Source organism: Rhea pennata, chromosome 18 (genome assembly GCF_028389875.1).
Source record: "Rhea pennata isolate bPtePen1 chromosome 18, bPtePen1.pri, whole genome shotgun sequence".
Classification (NCBI taxonomy): Eukaryota; Metazoa; Chordata; class Aves; order Rheiformes; family Rheidae; genus Rhea; species Rhea pennata.
In genome coordinates, this window is record NC_084680.1 from 2630893 (window position 1) to 2646086 (window position 15194).

Sequence of the window (15194 nt, forward strand, 5' to 3'; positions counted from 1 at the left end):
TCCTGGCCCAAGTCCTTTCCATCTAAGGGACTATGACACCCAACAGTTGGTTCTGCTACTTTCAGAAACCTGACGCTGCAAGGAGCACCATTTCAGTAGAGGAGCAAAAAGCTCCCAGGCGGGGAAGAAAAATGAAATTAGTGACACAAGTGAAAAGAAAATAATCTCCCTGTGCGGTAGCCAGGGGCCTTTTGTTCCTCTTCCGCTCCGTCAAGGGGCTGGGAAGTGGAGCATTTACCAACCCCGCCGCAGACACAACGCCCAGGCAGCGCGGCAGGCTGGGGAGTCCTTCCCTCCACCAGGCCCTGGGGTGGAGAGGGACCACGGGGCTTTCTCTTTAATGCAATGCTATGAATACTCGAGGTCTTTCTGCTCGCTGTTTAATGGATTTGAATGTGAAAAGGTGGTGGAATTGGGAAGAAGGAAAAGAGAGGGGGGAGGCCAGGCCTCTTTGTTCAAGGATGCTGCTCCAGCCCTGGATTTATTTAGCATTTGGAGGGCTCAGGGTCTTTCTCTCCTCCCCAACCACTGCAAAGGCTCTCTCCCTTTTCTGCCTCATGCTTATTAGCATAGCAGCTGCTCCGTGAGAGGGGCTAGTCAAGGGAAAAGGACAGAGGCGTGCGGGAAATGAATAGGAGGGAAAAAAATAGCTTAAAAGGACAGAGGCTTTGAATGGGGGGGAGTTATGAGTGGAAAAGGGAGCAGGGGGAGGCTCGAAGTTGTCACCATAGCTTTGAATGCAAGCAGGGTGAAATGCGAGGGATGGCGCGGAGCCGCTGGGGGACGGCCGCCCCAGCAGGACGCTGTGGCTGGGGTGATTATGACCTGCTCCTCATGCCAGGAAACAAGCTTGCAGGGACATGCAGGGAAGTGGATGCTAAACCAGCACCATCCTGCACCCACTGCTCTCTTGGGCTGCTTGGCCCAGCCCTGCTCCCTGCTCTTTGCAGGCATTTGGGGAGCCCTGACCCTGCGTCGTTGCTGTTCCTTCCCCATGTGACTGGGACCTTGGGAAGACTGAGTGTTTTAGTCATAAATAAAGATGCTTTCAGAAAATTAGGTGTCTAGCAAGCCATTACACTGCTCCTGCAACATGGGCTCTTGCCCCCAGCTTGCAGAGACCTGTCTGTGCTGACATCACAGAATCACAGAATTGTTGCTCGAGCAAGATCTTCTACAGCATACTGCCAGGGATCCTGTCCAGACAGCTTTTGAATATCTCCAAGGAAGGAAACTCCATAATTTCTCCAGATAACTTGGTCCAGTGCTCTGTCACTCTTACAGTAAAAAAAGATTTTCCTCATGTTCATCCAGAACTTCCTTGTTTTTAGTTCTGCCCATTGCCTCCCATCCTATTGCTGAGCACTACTGAAAAAAGTCTGGTCCCATCCTCTTTATAACCTCCCTTCAGATATTTATACAAATGGGTAAGATCCCTCCTTTATTCTGCTCTTCTCCAAGTGGAACAGTCCTAGCTCTCTCAGCCTTTCCTAATATGAGAGATGCCCCAGTCCCTTCATCATCTCAGTAAACCTCTGCTGGACTCACTCCAGTAGCTCCATGTCTCTCTTCTACAGAGGAGCCCAGAACTGGACACAGCACTCCTGATGGGGCTTCACCAGGGCTGAGCAGAGGGGAGGATCACCTCCCTCGACCTGCTGGCAATGCTCTTCCTAATACAGCCCTGGATGCCACTGGCCTTCTTGGCCACAGGGGTACATTGCTGGCTCCTAGTTAACTTGTCCACCAGAACTCCTAGGTCCTTCTCTGCAGAGCTGCTTTCCAGCAGGTCAGCCCCAGCCTGTACTGGTGCCCGTACAGGGTTATTTCTCCCCAGGAGCAGCTCTGCATGTCCCTTGAAGTGAAATTCTGTGTTGAATTTCATGAGGTTCCCCTCTGCCCATCTCTCCAGCCTCTTGAGATCCTTCTGAATGGCAACAGAGTCCTCTGGTGTAACAGCCACTCCTCCTAGTTTGGAGTCATCAGCAATCTTGCTGAGTGTGCACTCTGTGCCTTCATCCAGGTCATTAATGAATAAACTGAACAGTACTGGACCCAGTATTGATCTCTGGGGGGCAATCTCTACAGGCCTAGACAAAAATGCCCAGACTTTGGGCCACTGATGACAACTCTCTCAGCCCTACCCTTTCGCCAGTTCTCAATCCACCACACTGCCCACTCATCCAGCCTGCACTTCATGAGCTTGCCTATGAGGATGTTCTGGGAGATAGTGTCAAAAGTCTTGCTGGTCAAGGCAGACAACATCTGCTGCTCTTCCCTCATCTACCCAGGTAGTAATCCCATCATAGAAGGCTATCGGATTAGTTAAGCATGATTTCCCCTTGGTGAATCTGTGCTGGCTACTCCTGATCAACTTCTTATCCTGCAGATGCTTAGACATGGCAATTAAGTTGAACTATTCTATCACCTTTCCAGGGATCAGTGTGAGACTGACTGACCTCTAATTCCTGGCTCTCTCCTTGCTCTTTTTGAAGACTGGAGTGACATTTGCTTTCTTCTAGTCTTCAGGCACTTCTCCTGTTCTCCATGTCCTTTCAAAACTGATTAAGAGTGGCCTAGCAATGACATCCACCAGCTCCCTCAGCACTCGTGGGTGCAACGCATCTGGGCCCATGGAATTGTGGATGTCAAGTTTGCCTAAATGATCTCTAGCCTGATCTCCCTCCACGAAGGGAAAGTCTTCCTTTCTCCAGACTTTCTCTCTTGTCTCCAGGCTCTGGGATTCCTGAGGGCTGGCCTTAGCAGTGAAGACTGAGGCAGAGAAGGCATTCAATATCTCTATATCTCTGTGTACTTTGTCACCAGGGCCCCTGCCCTATTCAGTAGCGGGCCCATATTTCTCCTTGTCTTTCTTTTGTTACTGATGTATTTGAAGAAGACCTTCTTGCTGTCCTTGGCATGCCTTGCCAGATTAAATTCTAAATGGCCTTGGCTTTTCTAGTCACATCCTTGTATACTTGGATGATGTCCCTATATTCCTCCCAGGTGGCATGTTCCTGCTTCCATTTTCTGGAGACATCCTCCTTATGTTTGAGTTTTGTTGGGAGCTCCTTGTTCATCTATGCAGACCTACTGGTCCTCCTTGACTTTCTGCTTATTGGGATGGACCATTCTTGAGCTTGGAAGAGGTGAGCCTCAAATATTAACCAGTTCCCCTAGACCTCTCTTCCTTCTAGGGCCATATCCCATGGGATTCTTTGAAGAAGATCCCTGAAGAGGCCCAAGTCTGCTCTCCTGAAGTCCAGGGTTGCGATCCTACTTTTTGCCCTGCTTCTTCCTCACAGGATCCTGAACTCCACCATCTAATGGTCACTGCAGCCAAGGCTGCCCCCAAAATGAGATGTCCCACTGAGAGCTCTTAAGCAAGCAGAGGCATGTCAGCAGAAGTCTGGTTTGGTACAGAATATCTGGAAGAGGTGGGGCACATTCAGAGTCCATCTGTGCAATTGTATCATATGTAATAACATCATTGCTTTTTGACTAGGAATTGGTGAGAAGTGTTTTTTCAGTTGGAAAAAACAAAACCAAAAATGATGTTGCAGTGTGAACCCTGGGCTGAAAAAAGACCCCAGAGGTGCCATTTACAGGCAGAGGCTCTCTTCCTCTGTAGAATTAATTTAGTGTTTGCTCATGTGGCAAGGTTGGATTTCAGAGTGCATTGGCTCACAAACCGCTTTTACCCTAAGATGCCAGGCACTGAGCAATTGGGCCCTGTGTGAAGGCTCAGGCTGGCATGGCTGAGTACCCCTCCAGAGCGTTGTAGAAGCTTGACAGGGTTGGCAGCAGTTTCCTGGCCAATGTCCCCTTCAAACAGGGATACATGAGCCCATACACAGCCAGGCTGACCATGCCCCTGCTCTGAGTTATACCAGAGCATCTTGCAGCAATCTGGCAGTGGTTGCACTCAGATGTCGCCATCTCTTGGGCTCTCTGACAGGGTCCTCCACTCCTCCATCCATCGACACCCACCAGAAGACAAGCACAGATGGATGGATTGGCCGACCTAGACACACTGATGGTGTGTTGGTCCTGTCTGGGTTAAATATGAAGCAAATTCATGCTCTGCTGAATCAGAGACAAGGATATGTCAGTAAGTGTGTGCAAGTGCTGTTTGTGACTGAGGATGGTCCACCTCACCACAGACGTGGTTGGCCATGCACCACTAAAGAGCCAAACTGGCCAGCAAATGCTCCTGTCTATGTTTCTGTGCCTCTCAGCACTCCTAAGAATTGCCAGGGCTACTGTTCAGGTCAGGAGGAAAGCACAGCACACATGCTGGGGAATGAGGAGGCATGTTCTATGGGGGGAAGCGGGATGTCTTCCTAAAAAGCAGCAGCACAGCAGCTCCAGCCTAGCCAGGCGAGGATCTGCCAGCTTGTAATGGTCAGCAACGCTGCAGGAGGTGATTCTTGCCCTGGGCTGCCCACAGAGATTGCTGCCAGCTACAGAGAGGTATCAAGTGTGTGTGTGTAAGATTAAGGCTGAATGAAGAGTTTCCAGTGCAAATAGTGGTCCCAGTTACCCCTGCATCATGACATCCTTACAGTCACCCAGCTTTCCCTTTATTTCTTCCTTTACTCATCCCACTATCCAACAAGCCTTGCATCTCTCCAGGCCCAAGCCCTCCCCAAACAAGGCAAATCATGATGTTGTCCTGCTTGGACATCCCATTAAATTTAGCAGGAAGATGAGCTGTTAACATGAAGAAGACAAAACTGCATTGCAGTCACATCTCAGCTTGCTATATCTGTGTGAAACAGAGATGAAGACTCCTTCCTATGTATCCATTTCTGGACTGTAGAGGCCCTGAGAGGGTGACTATGATGGGTGCCCACGGTGGCATTAAGACACAACAGCTAAAGAATTATTGGGAAGGGAGAAAAATACTTATCTTGCCTGGCACAATGAAGCAGTGTCATTCTCTGGCATGCTCTTGATGCCACTGGAGGAGCTGCTTGCAGTCCCTGTGCCAATGAGCTAGATGTTGTCCCAGGTTTTTCTCCTACCTGTAGAGCACATGATTTGGACTCTGAACCTGTATCCACCTCCTGGCAAGGCATGAGGTTTGATGATACGCTAGGAAGAGCTAGATGAAGTGGAGCAGGGAGAGGAAGGCTCTGTGTCCTGATAACAATGTGGACCAGGCCCAGGTGATCCTGTGTGAGATTGCTGAGGGTCTGGACTTCTGCAGCCAAGCTTAGCACTTACCAGCTGGTCCAGCAGCAACATGTTCTCCTCATCAGTGTTCCCGTGGTCTCTGCACTGACAGCAACACCCTGTCCACCCCATTATTCCCATGCAGCGGAGTTTTTACCCTGAATGGGGGAATACAGACCAGAAGTGGTAGAATATTAAGACTGGAAACAAGGGCACCCTGAAACAGCTAGACTAAGCCCCCATCTCCTCCCCGACACTGAACAGTAGTCAATTGTGATTTTTTAAAAAGGTAACTCCTATTCGGATCTCCAGGCTGTGGCATTATCATAGTCATACAAATGCCCAACAAAGCATCTATTTAAAATGTACTGAATTTTGATTACAGCCCTTCCCCTCTCACTTGCTCGCTCGCTGTCTTTCTTTCTCATTCATTACTTACTGTGTTAAGCTCCCTGAAATTCAAATAAAATCCCACCTCCCCCCCCCATCCATATGCGTTGTTTGATTCAGCTCAGATGTCTAGGCTTGACGAATGAAGGGAAATATAACAGAAGACAAAGCTGTCAAACTTCTTCGGGCTATGTTGACTTCCCATCACCCCTGTGGGCTGAGGGGAGACTGATCCATCTGTTTTGGAGTCAGTAGCACAAACAAAAGCAAAAGACAATGGCAGGAAGCACTTGAAAGTTCAACTTCTTTCTTTGGTTTCTCTTGGAACAACAGAATCTACGTAATGTGTCTGGCGGACAATAACATGCGGCCAGGGACGCAAAAATGCCAGAAGAATGTGCTTACGACACGAAACGTTCCAATTATATTTGTTTTATTGGAACAAAAATAGAAAAGGAGAAGAAAAAAAAAAAGCCAGCACTTTGGAGTTCCTAGATTTCTTGGATTGGGTTTCTTTAGTGCTGGGAGCTGTGGAGCATGGTGGCGATAGCCTAAGCGGGGAGTCCTGCACCATGCACAGTGCCTCCCCTGTGGCTCCACGGCTCAGCCCGAGGGATCAAACCCCACCAGCTCCACACTCTTCCCTGTCCCGCAGCCGTGCTGGCATGAATCGGCTGCGCTCTCGCCCTCTGCATGACAAGAGGCGGCCACTTCCCGTGCTGCTCCGGGCTGCCCTGGAGTCCGCGCACGTGCAAGCCTGCGGCACAGCATAGCTTCTTCAATGTTGGGCTTGGAGCCAGGGGTCCGCAATTTGTATTCACCACCCAGCCGAAATCCCCTGCAAAGGGGCTCCTGAGGCCTCAGCCTGTTCCCTTTGCCTGAGGAGAGACAAAGTTTGTGCAGAAACACTTCAGCTCCTTGGAAAACTCATCAATATGAGCTGTCCTGCAAGTCCTGGCCCATGCAGACCGGCTGGCTTAAAGCCCTAGGACAAGGTGAAGGAAGCAAAGCAGCAAGGCTGAGCTGAGCTGGGCTCAACTCTGGGTTGCTCTCAGTGGCAAAAAAAACAAAAAACAAACAAACAAACAAAAAGTTTCGGCACCAGGATAATTTTTTTGCAGCAGTCCTGTTGCCTGTGCCTGGGGAGAGAGGAGTTTCCAGGGCAGCACCCAAATGGGAGATGGTGGCAATATCACCCATCCATGGGCTTAGCAACGGCACCTGGAGGTTCCCCACCATGGGAGGGAGGCAGCACTGCTGCTCTGAGCACTCAGTCATTCATGTCGGCTGGAGGGCTCCGTGGTTCCTGTCATCCCGCTCTGTCTGCAGGCTGCCAAAGCCTTGGGAAGACAAGTAGGGCTCTTCAGTGGTGGCTTGTGATGACCGAGGGACCAGGCAATCACAGGCTTATGGGCAGGGAAAGCAAGGTATGGTGCAGGAGACACATGGCAGCCTGCAGGAGGAAAGTGGCATGGGGCAAGCTGGTGACAGTACCTCTAGGTGAAATCCTGCAGCTCCCCCTGGTTCTGGCACAGCAATGTGATAGTGGGAGATTTGGTGGTGCATTTATCTTGATAGGTTTCCATCACTGGCATCTGGCTCAGGGACCAAAGGCTTTGGCTTGTGGGACTCTTCTGAGCTGCTCTGGGCCTCAGTTTCCCCCCTTAGTGACAGGGATTCTGCTCAGGGTGCCTCACTGCAAGAGGGGGCACTGCTTGCATCCATAGGTGTCAAAGTGATGCTAATACCAATGGTGCATCACTGGTGCATGCTGCCCCGAGGATGTGGGGTGCTCCCTGAGCAGGGCAGCCTAGAGCTGGGTCTGGCTTTCCAGGCTACCTCCACAGGGCTGGCTCCAGGTCCCACCTTTCCTGCCAGGGGAGGATTGGTATCACATATTGCCCAAGTGAGATCAAATTGTAACCCAGCAAGAAAACAAGGTGGTGTTCATCAGTCTGTGCTGCCTGGCTGCCCTGCATGTGCATCTCCCAGTCCTGACCCCATCAGATTGCTGATTAGAGACCCCAGGCAATAAAGACTAGTTGTTGGAACTGGTGGTTTTGGTATTTTTTTTTCCTGCTAAAAACCAGCCAGGTCAGCTCATCTTTTCCACCCAGGGCTGTGGCATGGGTGGTCCCCAGGCTCACTGATGGAGATGGCTGCATTCCAGCACCCATCCCAGCCTGATGCACTCTGGTGCCTGGATGGAGAGCTAGAGCAGGGCCTTGGGCTCAGGCCTTGGCAAAAGGGAGGAAGCCTAGCCAGCCCAGCAAGGTCACGCCAGAATCAGGGGGATCACAGCAATGCTGTCCCATGTCAGGCTTTTCTGCTGGGGCTCCTTTCCACTGCCTTTGCAGGACGCTGTTCCTGGAGGCTACACACAGCAAGGATCCTTATCCAGGCACCAAGCTGGGTATGGTAGAAATTTCCCAGGGATCTGAGGAGTTTCAAAAAAACCCCAAATTATCAATACGGAAAAAGTCTGATCACGGGTGTTCAATCCTGACAACGACCAAGGCTCTCCTCCATGCTCTGCATCCACAAACCCAAGTTTTGGGAAAGGAGTCTAGTAGATGAAGGCATTGGGCTGTGTCTGCTCTTCCCACTTCCCCAGAGCAGCCTAATCCCACCTGGAAAGTATCCAAAGACGCAGAGCTCAGCCCACATTTGGGTACTGGCCTGCTCTTAGCCATGCTCTTAGGGGACTGCAAACATCTCTGCTGCCACAGATCCACCTCCCATGTCCTCCTCCTATAGAGTCTTTGAGTGTCGCTGCTGCCTGGAGCCACCAACTGCATCAATCTGATGGCAATTTTGAAACAAACTTCACTCCATCATCACAGGCCAAGGACTCAAGAGAGGTATGAGTCACCTCAAACCCTTGCTAGGGTTCAACAGAAAAAAAAAAAGCTCAGGGAGATTTGCAGTGAGCTGTCCTGGTGCCTGTTGACAAGGCTGGGGCAGTATGCAGCAGGTTATGCGTTTCCGTGACCCAGGATTCCTGCCATTGGGAGATATCCCATGGGTTAGCCTTGGAGAGCCTGGCTGCAGGTCTCCCAACTTGCTCCTCTGGAATGGGGGACTTTCCCATCTTGTTTTTATCAACGCTTTAAAGCCTCCATACTTAAGCTGACACTGGACTTCAGTCTAAGCCAGGGCGCTCCAGAGTCCTCATCCATGTATCTATAAATGAGTGATTGGCATGTGCAGACACAGGGTGGGATGAAGAAGATCAGCACGCTGCAGGACCTAGACCTATGAGGTGTTTTCTCCAGGGGATAGGAAGGGGGAGTACACCCTGCAAACTTCAGGAGCTGTGCTGAAAACCAGCCCATCCACCACGCAAGCAACCCTTTGGGGGAGATATTTAATGTCAGAAGAGCTACCAGGCTGCCTTTCCCACCAATGACCAGCAACAAACACTGGGATGGGGATGTCCAAACCAAACGGCCACCAATGAGGTGGCCATCCCAGGAACCCAGAGCTGGCTAACGTGGCCCACAAGTGGTCAGCTTGGTGTGCACCGTGCCAAAATCAGGACCCACAGGATGCAGCCAGCCACCCCCCATCGCATGGCTGCATCAAGGCCCATGGCCCACTTCCCCCTGGTGTTTTACCCCCAGAGCCTCTAGCAGCCAAACTGTCCCCGGGACATGGGTGACAGCCATGCTCCCGAAAACGCAGCTCCATTGATGACCAGGTAGGGAAAAGAACAAACAAAAAAGCGACTTTTTTTTTTTTATAAAAAGATCAATGAAAAATTTATTTATAAATTTCGCACTCTGGGGCTACACATCTATATCATACACTCAGGAATATGCTGTACTGTACAGACTTTATCCAGTTAGAAATGATCATATAGTGACCCACATACAGCTTCAATATAAGCCTAAAAATTCTTAACATTAATTAACATAATTAAAAAAGGTATTCGCATCTAAAGAAAAATCTACAGAAAAACTCCTTTCTGGAGCAATCTGTGCATCAGCTTCAATGTCTGCTTATTTCACTGACATTATCAATATATTCTTCTTACAAAAATAATAATAATAATTAAAAGGATGACTGCCGTAAGGTGACCAGTCATGCACGAAAGCGCCTCCCCCACCTGCCTCTTTTCTTGTACTCCCCGTTTTGGCGTGAAGGGTCAGCAGCACTAAGAGCCAACAAGGGGGGTGGGGGACCCTCATTTCAATTTGAATCACTCTGCATCCCTTTTACTTCTCAGGATAAAGAGAGACGGGGTGTGGGGGTTGCATAGAACATTGAAACTCTAGGGACTAGGAAGGGCAGCAGCTTTTCAGTAAAATACAAAGGGATGTAAAAATACATCAACTCACAATTTCAGAGCAAACCCCCTTCCCCGATGTACAGTTTCCACAAATCTCAGCATGTCTAAAGCTCCAGGAAGCTGGAAAGGAACAATACTTTTCTTAAATTCACTCAGCAATTCACACAGGAGTTTCACAGTCTTAATAGGTATTTTATAAAAATATAAATATGGGTTACATTATGTTGTCTTTACAACACTGGACAGAGCTCCCTTTAGACTGGGTTTATAACCAAGATTTCTTTTTTAAAAATCCATCTAGAACTTGGCTTTAAAATACACTTTTTTTAATATCATGTCATAAATGTTATGACATTTCATTGTGGCAAATCCATTTAATCAAAAAAAAAAAAGTGCAACCATCTGGTAACCATAATAAAACCTCTCAAGAAAAGATATTGTTCCCACCCCGTAACTATTACACAGAAGCACCAATGGAAGTGCTTACCACCACTTTCAATGCTCACAGAAAAAGTTTTCAACAAAGCAGTCCCTTGCAAATTACAGCATTAACAGTAGACACTTTCAGTGGGGCTTTTTGCCCTTTTCTTCTTTAAATCTGGAGCTTTTTAATCATTTCAAATTGTTAAAGCAAAAAAAAAAAAAAAAAAAAAAAAAGACGACTGCAGGTGAAACCATCAGAGACAAAGCAGAATATTCAGTGCAATGGTAAATAACAATGACAGACTCAAGTTTTTAGTTTTAAGACTAGGGGGAAAAAAAGCATATTTCCCAAACCATATTTTGAAACACTCACCACCAGCTTCAAACAAAACCAGGCTCACAAACTTCACCCACAAATATATACATACATGATAAATAGTTTAAGACACAATCAAAAAAAAAAAAAAAACCCAGCAGGTAACTATTTTTTTTAATTGTAATGGTTTGGATAAAGGGAGTAAGAAAGGAAAGAGCAGGGAGATGGCAGTGATATGGTTGTTTTTAGTGCAGACAAATATAAGATGGATGAAAGACCAGTGGGAGAAAGGAGACTTCTGAAATTTTCCGCATTTTCCAAATAGATGTTCTTGTGCCATAGCAATAAAAAGCAGCATTGCGATTATACGTGCAGTCACTTCAAAATGCGATTTAGGGTGGCTTTCTCTTCTTCCTCCCTTTCTTTTATAAATATATATATTTAGACATATATATAATATAAAAGGCAGGTGAATCTGTACAAGTCAAATGAATCATTCTGCATTGAGAAGTGTTATCCAAGTTTCACCAAAAGAAAAAAGTTCCCAAACTATTTCTCAGTAGTTTTCAGGCATCTCTCTAGACAGCAGAGAGCGCTCGCGGCCCTTTTCTGTGCAAAAGCAAATTCTCTGCCTCTAGAGTTTATTTCTTTCTTTCTTTTTTTTTTTTTTTTAAAAAAAGAAAAAAAAGTTCAGGATTTGCTAATCCCCCTTTACACACACAAAAAATAGAAGGATTAAATGTCTTTTCCTGTGATCTCATGTGTGCTAAATGGATCCAAGAATCAGGTGAGGATGCAGACTTTCTTCGGACACCCAAAAATAAAACGGGGAGGTAGGAGGAAAAAAAAAGGGGGGGGGAAGCAAAAAAAAAAAAAAAAAAAAAAGGCAATCAGGCAGGGTAAGAAAAATGTGTCATATCCCAACAGTTACCTCAAAAAAAAAAAAAAAAAAAAAAAAAAAAAAAAAAAAAAAAAAGGAACACCGGGCAAAGACTGCAAGACTGCAAAAGGAGAAACAAACACTCTTCCACTGTCACTAGGGAAGAAGGGTTGCGGGTGTCCTCCGCACGCACCTGCCCCGTGCCGGGGGGAGCACGGCAGCGCCCCGCTCCCGCAGACCTCAGCGCTTGCGTCCTTATTTGTTAACGGGGCAGAAGGGAAGGCGAGGGAGGGGGGGGAAGAAAAGAAAAGAAAAAAGCACCACTCGGTTTTTTAAGGAGTAATGTGGCTTGGTTTTTCAGGAAGTGTTGAAATGAATTCATTTCTGAGCCAGAATACTTTAAAATCGAGGGACAGGCCACCGCACCAGTTAAGAGGGGGCAGGGGAGAAAAGGATTAAATATCACCGGGGAAAAGGGAGGGAGCATTTTAAAGCATCTGACCAGATGTCAAACTGAAACTGTGAATACTGTGAGTGCAGCCGAGGTAGATGGAAAAAAAATTACAGTAGGAAAACAACCCTTGGAAGGAGAAAAAAAAAAAAAAGTAAATGGTAGGGGGGGTCAGTAAATCTTTGTGGGGCCCCAAATTTCTTTGCCAAAAAACAAAAACATGGAGTCCAAGCAGCTTTGACATTTTTTTAAAAAAACATTAACTTTCCAAAAAAATAATAATAATAATAACGAGGAGCGCCAGGCGCCGCGCAGGGAGGCGCCGCGGCGCGGGGGCGCGCGCGGCGGGGCAGGCGCCGGGGGGCAGCGCGCGGCCCCGGCCCCCCGCGGCATCACCGGGCGCCGGCGGAGTATTTGGCCTTGGTGATCAGGTAGAGGACGATGTCCTGGTGGCCCCCGAAGGCGGCGATGTGCAGGGCGCTCCAGCCGTCGCGGTTGGCCAGGCGGATGTCGGCGCCGAACTTGACGAGGAGCTTGACGAGCTCGAGGTTGCCGTCGATGACGGACTGGTGCAGCGCCGTCTGCCCCTCGGGCCCGAAGGAGTTCACGTTGAACTCGCAGTTCGTCATGTTCTGCAGCAGCGACTGCAGCTCCTTGGTGTTGCCGCGCCGCACCGCCTCCTGGAAGACGCGCTGGCTCGGCGGCGCCGAGCAGGTGGACACCTCGCTCTGGCTCATGCTGCCCGCCGGCCCCGGCCCCGCCGCCGCGCCGCCGCTCGCCGCCTGCCCGCCGCCGCGGCGCGGCTGCGCATGGACGGCGCGGGGGAGCGGCGCCGACCCCGCGGGGCGCCCCGCCCGCCGCTGCGGCTACCCCGCGCGGCCGCGCATCCGTGCGCGGCGGCACGCGGCCTCCCGGCGGACAGCGGCCCTGCTCCCGCGGATCGCCCGCGCCCGCCTCGCCGTCGCTGCTGCTGCCCCTGCTCCGCCGCCGCCGCCGCGCCCCGGGCCTCTCTGGAGCGGAGCCGGCGCCGCGCCGCGCCTTTTACCCAGCCTTTTATTTGCATAACAATAGCACGGCCGTGACGCGCCCGCGCCGGGGGGCGGGCCGCGCCGAGCGCGCGCTGATTGGGCACCGCCCAGCCGCGGGGGGTGCGGGGGGCTGGGGGAGCGTCCGTGCAGCGGGGGGCGGGGCTGCCTGGCTGAGGCCCCGCCCCCAGGGGCGCCCGGCGGGGCCCGGCGGGGCGGGGGGCGGGAGCGGCGCGGCGGCGCGGCGCGGTGCGGTGCGGCCGAGGCTCGGGCCCGCGGGGGCCGCGCCCGGCTCGCGGCTGGGGGTCGGCCCGGGCCCGCCGGCAGCGCCTGGCCGCGGAGGGCCGGTGCGCAAGGCTCGGCTCGGCTCGGCATAGCCCAGATCGGCCTCGTTCGGGCTCGGTTCGGCATAGCCCGGCTCGGCCCAGCTCGGTATAGCCCGGCCCGGCTCGGCGCGGCGCGGCCCGCGGCGCCGGTGCTCGCCGCAGGCAGGGGGCACCACCGCCCAGACGTGCGGAGCCGCTCCGGGCGAGGGAGCTGCCGTCAGTCCCGCCGCCGGGTCGGCAGCCCGGGCTCTCCCGGGAGAGCATCCCTCTCCTCTTCCAGCTCCACCGTCGCCAGCGCTGTTGGGACCCTTCCGTGCCTGGACAGCACCCCTGGGTGCCCGACCCCGCCTGACGGGGCTTTCCTCAAACCAGAGCTCTGCCTGTGTCCTGCAAACGCCTCCCCAGTCTGCAGAAAACAACAGGTTTCCTGGGAGCAGGAGGCTCCTCAGCATGATGGAAACAGGTCCTGCAGCCCCGTGCCAGGTGCGGTGCCGCTCAGGAGGTTTTTTGATTTCCCTCCAATTTGGGGGGAATTGCACTATCTTTTGGAGTTTGGCCTTTTGGGGACCGGGAAACCCAATCTCAGGGTGCCTGCGCAGGGCCAGGGCTGCCGAGCCTCCCTTGCTGCCTGGGGGGACACAGTCTTGGGTGAGAGTGACACCGTTCTGGTGCAGGTTTAGCCTTCTACAAGCAAATTGAGAAGGTCCACAAAGTGCGTGGCCAGAAACGGGGAAAACCGCAACCCTTCGGGATCTAGCCTACCCTTCAGGAATGCTAAGTGTCCTAAGCCTGCTCATACTGAGGCTGCTTGGTGACTGTTTGGAGATTTGCGAGGGCGATTTGTTTGTGTGGAGGGAAGACGGAGCCCACGTCGACCTTCTGATGTGGAGGTGGATGGGAAATCGATGGCTGAGCCAGATCACCAGCCGGCCCCGGCGGTGATTCAGATTCGCTCAGTCACACGGGGCTTTATCTAGAATCAAATCTGTTGCAAAGCAAATGACTGAATCGCTGGGTATGGAAGTGCAGGAGCTGCTGACTCCCGAGGCTAGAAAATACGAGCTTTGAAAGTAGGAATAAATGTACCCCAAATGTGGCACCAAACAAAATTGTGTTTGAGTGACAGGTGCTGGGTCATTTTGTCATCTCTGGTGTGCTTGATATCCCCCAATAACTTTTCAAAGTCTGTCCTCCTCTCGGCACAGCAGATCTGAACCCCGAATCCCACACTGCTGGTTCCCAGCACTGCTCCCCTATGATGACTAATAACTGCTTCATCGAAAACGTCGCCTTGTGTCTCTCCATCTGGCTGCTGTGAAGAACAGAGCCCTTAAAGAGCTCCATTTGGTTCTTGCAGAGAGCAAATGGTACAGGTTCAGCGAGAAATGGGGAACTGGCACCTCCCCGGGAAGGCCACTTGGGATGTCTTTAGGGCATTTGGTCTGCTGAAGTGTAGCGTAGCGAGGAATGCATTAAGGAAGGAAGGAAGGAAGGAGCATGTTGTAAAACAAGGTGATGTCGGTGCTGCAGTGGCTGCCTGTGTGAGCTGAGGACCTTTGCAGCTGGCCAACAAGCTCCTGTCATGTCAGCTTGCTTCTAGCTGGCCATGCCAGTGTATTGATGCTGGGATGAGATGGAAATTGGGGGAAAAACTCATCCAGATGCCAAATTCTGGCCAGATCAAGTGAAAGCACTTGGATGGAATATGCCCCAGCTGAGAACGAGCTGGCTCTTGCTAGAAGATCCTGTCTCACGGCTATCAGAGCATCCATCATGCTTCCCTCCCACCTCTTCCAGGCACAAGGGACCTTTGGACAGCAGGAGAGGGCATTTGCTGTGAGCTTAGGGCAGAGTGGCCTTTGGATGACTTGCACCTTAGCATTTTTGGTGGCATTTCCCTGCAGGACAACTTCT

At 51.1% G+C, this 15194-nt stretch overlaps 1 protein-coding gene across 1 annotated transcript; it reads right to left on the reverse strand.

Annotated features, from left to right (window-relative positions):
• Positions 1-11583: 11583 nt before the first annotated feature.
• Positions 11584-12704, reverse strand: NRARP (NOTCH regulated ankyrin repeat protein). Its single transcript, XM_062591012.1, has one exon. The coding sequence runs from the start codon at positions 12664-12666 to the stop codon at positions 12322-12324; it is 345 nt and encodes a 114-aa protein (XP_062446996.1). The 5' UTR covers positions 12667-12704; the 3' UTR covers positions 11584-12321.
• Positions 12705-15194: the final 2490 nt, after the last annotated feature.